The following is an 8,842-nucleotide window of genomic DNA, read 5'->3' as shown; positions in this document are numbered from 1 at the left end:
TACAAACATCTAGTTCATCAGCCTCTTGGTGTGATGAAGTTCCACAAGTCTAACTCAAGTGTATCCCACTTCATATGCTAGAGCCGGATTCTTTTATTAAATGTCAAACACCAGTTTTATGGTCCTGTTGGTGAATTGCACCTTCTCTAAACAGTCCTCTCTCCCTTCTGCATTGTCAGGGTAGCAGCACGTCACTGCACTGAAGTGGTGTACTTTTGGTACAATGTCTGCAGCATTTATAGTACAGTATTTCTCTTCAAGAAACCAATAGGACAGGTGCACTTTATGGAAATGGCACTTTGAGCAAAAGCCGACTCCACTTCGCCAAACCCTTTAGCTCAAGGATGTGTTCATGATCTACTCCACCCATTGTTGGGTTTGCCAAAGAGTAGTAAATTGGGCCCAAAGCTAGTGTAACTGTTAATGCCCCCTAGTCAGGAGGAGTTACAGAAGCTAGAATAGTAGTTGTGCAAAAAAGTTTATTCCTGTGGCTAGATTCCCACTTTCCAAAAAACAAAAAGCAGAAACTGTGTATTTCCTCCCCCAGTGCTCTTATTGAAGTATAACCCTCTCTCTCCAAATGCTGCATAGGAAAGTCAAAATGCCTTTTTATGGACTTGTATTTATCAGTGTCATTCTGTCTGTACTGTACTCATGACTTAGCCTTTAATGTTTAATGTATAACTATAAAATTATTGTACAAGCTTTTAAGTGTGGTAAAGTCGTTTGGGAATATCTGCCTGCTAATTATGCAGTAAACAGACTCTTGCAGTGCTTCCTCAGAACAAATCAGCCAGTTGGAAAGTATACATAAGAAAGGTTACTAACAAGTGCTGAAGTTGGTAACCAATATGCTGAGAAACTGCAAGCAACTGGGAGTTTGCTAGTACAATGCCACTGGCAGACACTTCTAGTGCAGATCTGGCCTCCATCTGATGTCTGAATTCATCTAAGGGTACTACAGTAGCTGCTGCTTCGCTACGGTTGGTTAAGCTGCCTTTGCACTCTCATGCTTCAGCATAAGACTAAACATGCAGTATAAGCTTTCGCAAATTGATGTGATGTTTGCCTCATGGAAAGTCCCTGGACTTCCACATGCCAACCTACGCTGCCACTGGTCAGAAACTGAAGAAGCCATGGGATCTTGGCTTGAATTAAGGTGGTTTTTTTTAAATTAATACTAATAGAGGGGAAGTCTCTACTAGAATACTACAGGATTCGTCTAGTAATGGGTGTATGTAACTAGAGTCTTTTAAATGCTAGGTAGCCTGTTCTGTTAGATGTCTCAAACTGCCTGCATCAAGTTAAAATGGTAGAACTTTTTATTTAAAAGTTTTAGCTTAATACATTACCTGCCACAACAGTAGCATTTACATAAAAGACTAAGGGTTAACTGCTGTTTTAAATGAAGCCAGACACCCTTCTCAGCTGCATAAAGAGTACAGTTTAGGGGACAGTAGCTCTTGACTGTTTTCTTGTTTAAATTATTAATGGAGGGCAATGTTAGATTTTCGAGGCAGAGAATGAAATGCTGGTGTTGGTTTCATTTGGGATCAATCCAGCTCATCTGCACTATGCTAGGAATGCTTGCTGTCTACTTGAGAGAAGAGGATGTACAGGCTAAATTGGAGCACTTCAAGTTATTTCCCTACCATATATTGGGTAAGAACTTCTGCCACATCAGGGAAATTAGTTTATTAGTTTTAATAATTATATCCATTGTTCCTTCATTATCAGGTGAACACCATGGTGCGAAGAGAGAGTTCAATTAACCAGTATGCTGATCTACAGTCTTGACGTTAATTCTACACCAGCCATAACATGCCTAAGAAAAAATAAGCCTCTTATGGGAGAATCTAGAGTTTTCCTAATAAGTATGCTGTTTGTCCAAGTAGGAGGCAAATTGATTTAATCTAACCATTTGGCAAGAACTACAACAGCATTCCAGAAACACAAGAACTGTAGTTTAAAGTTACTAGTGACAGTTCACCATCACCACTCAAAGTGGGCAGCAAGCACACCTACTGCAGCAACTGCTCTTCCAAAACCAAGTTAGACACGCAAACTGCAAGTTAAGTGAACAGTAGACATTCAAGACACTAGTTAAAAAGAAACAAAAAAACATTTATTGAAATTTTAAAAAAAAATAAGTGAGATGGTATATCAGTTCTTACATGCACTTATGGCACTACTCTTATTTACAATGCGTGAAGCAGCCACTGACGAGAAATAGCTGTGATTCTAGATGCACATTATTTCCCTGGAATGCAGAGAATCTGATTCTTAAACTTTCAGCTGTACACAAGAACAGGCACTGGATCCATATCATCGCCTCAGCTGTCCTGCATTTGTCAAGTACTCTCACTCTTTTATAAAGCCAATGTGTGGTTTTGTTTCCATAACTGTTCCCATCTGAACTGCAGTTGGGGGCTACACTGTGTAATTTCGTGGCTCCTACTGAAGTACCTAGAATGTTTCAGAAGCATTGGCACACTTAGGATAGCGTTTTCAATGCATGCTCTACCAGCCTAACCCTTCTGCCAGTGAAAATGGACCTTGTCTTCAATGGGGCAGAGTTTGGTCAAAGCCAAGTACTTGAAAACTCCACCCTTCAGTCATTCTGAACACAGCCCAACACCACTGTGTACTAACCCAACCATTTCAGTACAGAAGTCTCTTGATTCTTGGTCTACAAATGATTCCACAAAACAGAACAAAAACAAAGCCCAACAACAAAACCTGATGTCCTTTAACAGACAAACAGCCTGTTCCAAGTCTGTCAGATGCTCACACCAGCAGAGCAGCTGGTCAGGTCCATGCTGTTTTCGGACGAGCATAGGGCTGGAAGAAAAATAAGAAAGGAAGTGACAGGCACTCATATCCCAAATTAAAGGCCTAAGAATGATACTCAGTGCCAGCCCCTTTAACTGATGGTGGACTGGAGGTTTGTAAAGAAAACTGTTCTCTAAGGGAGAAGAGAGAATCCCTCAGGAAAGGTCACTGTCCTAGCTCTTTTTGGAGAAGTAAGATCCAAGAGCCAGGGAAGCAGCAGTGCTGAGGGTTAAGGGTGAAGTCACTCTATGCCACAGACTATGGAGTTGGAAGACACCTGTAATGGAATGGGTGTTACGTGGCTCTGGGCACATAAGAAATGTTCTTTTCAGAAAGAGTAAGTCAAAGCCATCTCTTTGGCTTCCATAATGCTAACGTGGTACCCATGCTGCTCGAGCCTTGGACAGCACTGACATGCAGAGCTGCAGCTTTCTGGAGCACTGCATCACCCAAGCCTTGGGCCCCTTAACTAGAATGTGTGGAGGAGCTCTAAAGAACTGATTTAAGATGCAGAGAAGGAGACCAGGCTGTAAGACTGAGCTTTCCCTTTTGATAATCCAAGAGAGCTGCATTACAAGTAGCACGTGGAGAGAGCAAGTGTAAGAAACGCTGATCCCCATGAAAAGTGGTTCTGGCTCTTCCCGGGAGCTGTGCTTAGACAATTACCAGTGCCAAGCTATTACTCTCAGCAGCAAGTTGACCTCTGCCATTGCCCACTGGGAACCCAGCTGGGGAGGGAAGGGTGTTCTATGCCAGGCATGCTTGCTCAGACACAGTTCCTCCTTACCCTGTGGCGATACCCTTGCTCCATCATGCGCTTGGCCTCCTGCTGCACCAACTCCTCGTGGCGCTGCTCTGCCAGCCTCTCTTCCTCCTCCTCTGCTCTCTGACGCTCCAGCTCTTCCTGCTCTTGGAGGCGACGCTCTGTGAGCTGAGCATTGTGAGAACACGGGCTGTTAGAGCGCAGTCCCGAGCAGGCACACGCCAGCCAGAGAAGCCGCACTGGCACTTCCAGGCAATGCTTTACAGGGGTCAGCACTGCTTCTGTGGAGCGTGCTGCAGCAGACACTGACTGTCCTTCAGGCCAGGCCCGGCCCGGAGCAGAGGTGCCTGCCTCAGTCAGACTGATCTTAGTTAATCGCATGCTTTGCTGAGGCGATTTCCTCTGCGAGTGCCTGCTGCATTTACTTGGGCTTTAGGACAGCCTCTAACAGCAAACCTCTGGAAAATGTTAGTAGAAAGTGACAGACACCCTGTCCTGACACCCAGGTGGATCACTAATGAGGCCCCTTGCCATATGTTTTCTAGATAGCAGTAAAGCAAGCCTAGCTAGCTATCAGCATCCTAAAAGCCTGGCGCACACATTGAGAAAGGCTGGGCTCTACCTGAGCCTCTAGCTCCTGCTTGCGAGCCGTCTTCAGTTCCTCCTCTTCCTCCCTCTCTCGACGAGTCAGCTCCTTTGCCTCCTCCAGCTCTCTGATCAGCTCTTCCCGCTGTTTTACAGATTCCTCTTGGGCACGTCTGTTGAACTCCATCTTCTCTTGGATCTGGTGCTGTCTGCCTGCAAGGACCTGGGTGGGTGGAGTGAGAAACGGGGAAGGCAAGAAACATGGTAAAGAAGTGGAAACAAACCTCAGTGCAGAGAGTCAAGCCCATTCTCCAGCACCCCCTGAGCCAAGAGAAAGAAAAGCTCATCCCTAGCACTAGGGCAAATCAGCAGGCCTGACAGAGCCTGAGGCAGAAAGCCAGTGCTTCAGACAAGAGAGCAACCTTGTTAGACAAGGCATCACCTCGTTCATCAGTCGATCTCTGGCCTTCCTTTCTTTTTCCCATTCTTCCTCTCTCCTTTCCCACACTTGTTTGGCTTCTTCCCTGAGGGGGGCAGAGAGAGCGTGCAAGCAATCCAGCATTGTTGCTTATGATGTAAAACCAACAAAGTCCATGGGAAAAGACAAGCCTCCCCATGCCCTGGCATGCAGGCAACCCCAAGACTGCCAACTGCTGCAACCTAGCACCAGAGCGCAGAGCACCCACGTCGTCTCCACTTGTTTCAAAGTGCCTTTTGATTTCAACATTAGCTCTGGCTCCTCAGCTCCTTGATACAAAAACCACCACACCTGCATTTTGTGAAGGCTACAACCTCTCTGGTTCACTCACCCACACAGAGCGGCATGCCTGTCCTATGCATTATGTTCAGAGATCTCCTGCCTCACACAGGGCGGGGGCTCGGGGCTCTGCTGAAAAGATCTGGAGTCTGTAATGCTGCTTCTGCACAACTGTGTTTAGCAAGAAAACCCCCTCCCAGCCTGACCCTGGGCAGGAGGAATCATGCAGCCAAAGGAAGAGGAGTTACTGGCTTCACTGGCCTTGCTCACCCAGTGTTCTCCCTGAGCCAAGCTGTGCCCCCCAGTTACACTCCATAAAGCCTTGTTGAGGTCAGTAAGGTGACAGCAGACTCCCCTTAGTCCTCAATCTCTCCTTAGACAGAGAAAGGGAGAGCGCGCATTGTAAGAAGTCACTTAGGTCACAAAGCTCATTGGCTGCTGATCTGGGATTGTTCAAGAGCCTCTATCACTAGAGCTGGGTGAACACCACGACACTGTCCAGGTGAGACGTGGCCCACCTCCCTACACAGTTGCAGACCAATTACTGTGAAAAACAGGTGCTCACTTTGCACTTATTACCAGAGCTAAAAGTACACACACAAATGACAGAATCTGGTCACAAGCCTGTTGAAAAGCAACCAGCTGGTCTTGGTGCCTTTCAGTTAAAAGAGCTCCATGTCTTTGGACCCTAATGTCTGTGTCTGCATCCTGACTGAATGGAAAAGGAAACAGAAAAGCCATTTCTTGTATTACACTGAAAAAACTCAATAGCTTCTTTTAAAACTAAATCGAACCAGACAGTAATGCAGTTAAGAGCAGACTTCCTCTACCTCCCCTTCCTCACCTACATTAATGTTTCTGGAGATTTTCCAACCAGGGTGACCGACTGTAAAGGAAATATTCAGCCCATTTCAACCTGCAGGAGGTGCACTGCACTCACCTAAAAATGGTCTGCAGGTGTGCCTCTCGTTCCCTCTCTAACTGGAGCTGCTCCTCAATGACACGTTTCATCCATGCCGCATCTGCGATAGCTCGCTCCCGTCTGGCAGACTGGAGGCGCTGGTCCTCATCTTCCTTCTCAAGGAGGGCTAGAAGTATTTGTCTGTCCATCTCCTAGAGACGAGCCAGAAGAACACATGCACAACAAGTTGTCAAGCCAGCATACAAGTAGATTCACTACACGGCACAAACTGCCAGTGTCCCAGCGTCAAGACTGATCACAGATGGGACACTTGCAACATCACATTCTCGCCACTGCTCTGATCTGCTGGTCTTCCAGCTCTGCCACCAGGAGATGGACAGAGCTTGCCGAAATGCTGGACACACATGAGAGATGCAAACCAAGCAAGTAACGAACATGCAGAAGGAAGAGGGCTTTTCAGCACACTCAGGACACGGTGGATGTAACAGATATGAGGTAAGAAAGGTCTTCTCTTACCAGTTCCTCTTGTATCTGCTGTGCACGTTGTTTTAATTTGGCATTATACACAAGTCTCAAAAAGCGACTGGGGGGAAAAAGAAAAAAAAAAAAAGAAAAAAGATACAGCAATCTCAACGCCCCATGTTTTTATTCAGTAACCTTCAAGGATGGGATTGGTGACCAGGGTGCTACCACCTACCAGCGTTTGACAGGACAGAAGGGGATACAGTCCATGCTGCTTTCATACAGCATTTGGGTTTTTTCTATATTTAAACTGCTTGCCTTCCCTTTGCATTTACAGCCGGCAGCAGCACCGATGACTCCCCACACAGAGCAAGTGCCGCCTCAGATACAAACCGTGCCCGTGTCGGAGCCCCCTGGCACTACACTGTATCACATCATACCCGAGCTCCAGCTTCTTCCTGCACGCCTCCATTTGTTTCCTTTCTTCCTCTAGCTCTTCTAGCTCCCATTTCTGCTTCAGTAAATTCTCCTGCTCTTTCTTCAGTTTAGTTGCCTGTTTATGAAAGAAACAGCACCTCAGAGTGATTAGGAAAGGGGAATCCATCAAAGGTGCTTGCCACCGTGAAAGAGCAACCGCACTGGCTGAATCAGGATCTGCTACAGAAGACTGGCCAATTCCCTGTACTGCAGCACTTGAGACGGAAACAAAACCCGTTTCTTGGGATCCCCTTGAGGAAGCAAGGGAGTGAAACCCAGTGACTCACCTCACTGCGAGCCGCCTTCTCAGGTATTGCCAAATTCCAGCTTTCCACAATTAAAGCAGCACCTCAGAAGGAAGCCTTTGTACCAGCATGTTTTACTGCCAGCAGCAAGATGGGCGCCAGGAATCTCCTCCCAGTTAATGTCCTAGGGCCTACATTAATTTCACCCACACCTTGCCATGCTCTATAGACTATTGGAGATCTAATTAGGAGCTCTGGCTGGAAAAAGCCTGAAGGCTGCCGCACCTAGCCAGGTGCCTAAAACCAGCCTCCTTTCTCGGATGCGAGAGCCAAGAACAGGGTGCCCAGGTATTTCAGGAGGAACAAACAAAAGCCCATCACTGAATCTCACAGCCAGCGCACCCAGAGAGAAGGGAAGACAAGAGGGATGAGTGTGCAACCTGACCTCTTCCCTTCTAGGATTCCTGAGTTGGAACCGACTCTTCTCCTTCTTCTGGGCTTAAAGATTAGAGTCGCGCACGGCTTCAGACCAGGGGAAGCTGAACAGTTACCTCCATCTCCTGCAGCTTCAGTTCTTCCATTTGCTGCAACAACATCTCCGCTCGCTGCTTCTCTTCCAGCCGCCTCTTTTCTTCCTCCCGTTTCATTCGTTCCAGCGCTTCCCTTCGGGCGCGCTCATATTCATTTTCAAAACGCTTTTCTTCTTCTCTTTCAGTTGCCTCTTGCTGATTGAACACAACGCATTTAAAGAAATAACTCTGCTGTAATCCAAGGCCAAGTCACGCGTACTTTAGCTAATGACGTTTTATATAAAATCTATTAAGAGACTGGTGTATCAGGCTTTTAATACAAAAAAAATGCCTGGTTTTACTGACTTCAGTCAGATTTGTAGTGGTTTAAAATTAGTATCAAAACATCACCTACTTCAAAGATCAAAAATATTTTGCTAAAATAGAGCCATGTTATCTTAGACCAACACGGCTACAACCCAAACCCCTGCAGCCATGTTATCTGAAATTCTTCATTATTTGCACTTTCGCAGCCAATATATAGTCAGCTGCCAGGAATGCTTTGCAGCTTACTCTGAAGAATATCTCCACAATTGTTAAGGCTTTAATCTTTATGGTACCCGATGTCTCGTATCTCCTCGGCTCGACATGAGGGAACAAATTCTCAGAGCCGTGCATTCGTAGTCGTCTGTTGCAATTAGCCGTCTCGGACGGATGCCTTAGTGCCACGCAGAACCATCCAATACGTTAGTTTTAATACACCGTATCGCTAACTTTATGTTGCAAACAAACCACAACGTAAATTTGATGTATGGTTTGTTTTTGGGGGGCGTTTTTTGACAGAGAACTGCTCGTTTGAAATGTCCTGAAGAACGATTCTGGTCATCTCGTGGCCGTGGCAAGGTTGTAAATGTATTTGGGACGTAATGAAACACCCTCATTTCCTTGGCAAGTGGGGATAAGCCAGAATATCCGGGATGTGTTTTGAACCGACAAACCTACCTCCCACGCGCGCATGCAAATCCTTACAGGAAAGCAAGAGGCCCCGTGAGGAAATCAGTGAAAACGAGCAGTCCCAGAAACATAAAAATCACGTCTGCTCCAACGTCTCAAATCATTAAGTGAGGCAGGATCCTGACGAGGCGGAGAAGTCGCACCGTACCTGCCGCTGGTGCTTCAGCTGGTCGCCCCAGGCGTCTATCACGAGCTTCTTGTGCAGCTCCGACTCGACCTGCGGCAGGGAGCGCACGGGGCGCCGCGAAAGAAAGAAGAAAGGAAAACCCGCGGTTA

The 8,842-nt window shown here is 46.5% G+C and overlaps 1 protein-coding gene across 1 annotated transcript in view; it reads right to left on the bottom strand.

The window, feature by feature from the left end:
- Positions 1-2,126: 2,126 nt before the first annotated feature.
- Positions 2,127-8,842, bottom strand: part of TCHP (trichoplein keratin filament binding) — a 7,272-nt gene continuing 556 nt past the window's right edge. Inside the window, exons 2-10 of the mRNA XM_014517822.2 lie at positions 8,715-8,841; positions 7,595-7,768; positions 6,762-6,874; positions 6,376-6,442; positions 5,878-6,050; positions 4,623-4,704; positions 4,218-4,403; positions 3,620-3,763; positions 2,127-2,841 (exon numbers count right to left, since the gene is read on the bottom strand). Of these exons, the coding sequence (XP_014373308.2) occupies positions 2,809-2,841; positions 3,620-3,763; positions 4,218-4,403; positions 4,623-4,704; positions 5,878-6,050; positions 6,376-6,442; positions 6,762-6,874; positions 7,595-7,768; positions 8,715-8,841 (1,099 nt within the window). The 3' untranslated portion in view covers positions 2,127-2,808. The remainder of the gene's footprint in view (positions 2,842-3,619; positions 3,764-4,217; positions 4,404-4,622; positions 4,705-5,877; positions 6,051-6,375; positions 6,443-6,761; positions 6,875-7,594; positions 7,769-8,714; position 8,842) is intronic.

The sequence above is a fragment of the Alligator sinensis genome, unplaced genomic scaffold (genome assembly GCF_000455745.1).
Source record: "Alligator sinensis unplaced genomic scaffold, ASM45574v1 scaffold628_2, whole genome shotgun sequence".
Classification (NCBI taxonomy): domain Eukaryota; kingdom Metazoa; phylum Chordata; order Crocodylia; family Alligatoridae; genus Alligator; species Alligator sinensis.
The sequence above is the reverse complement of the archived record's forward strand: the minus strand, read 5'-3'. Positions and strand labels throughout refer to the sequence as shown.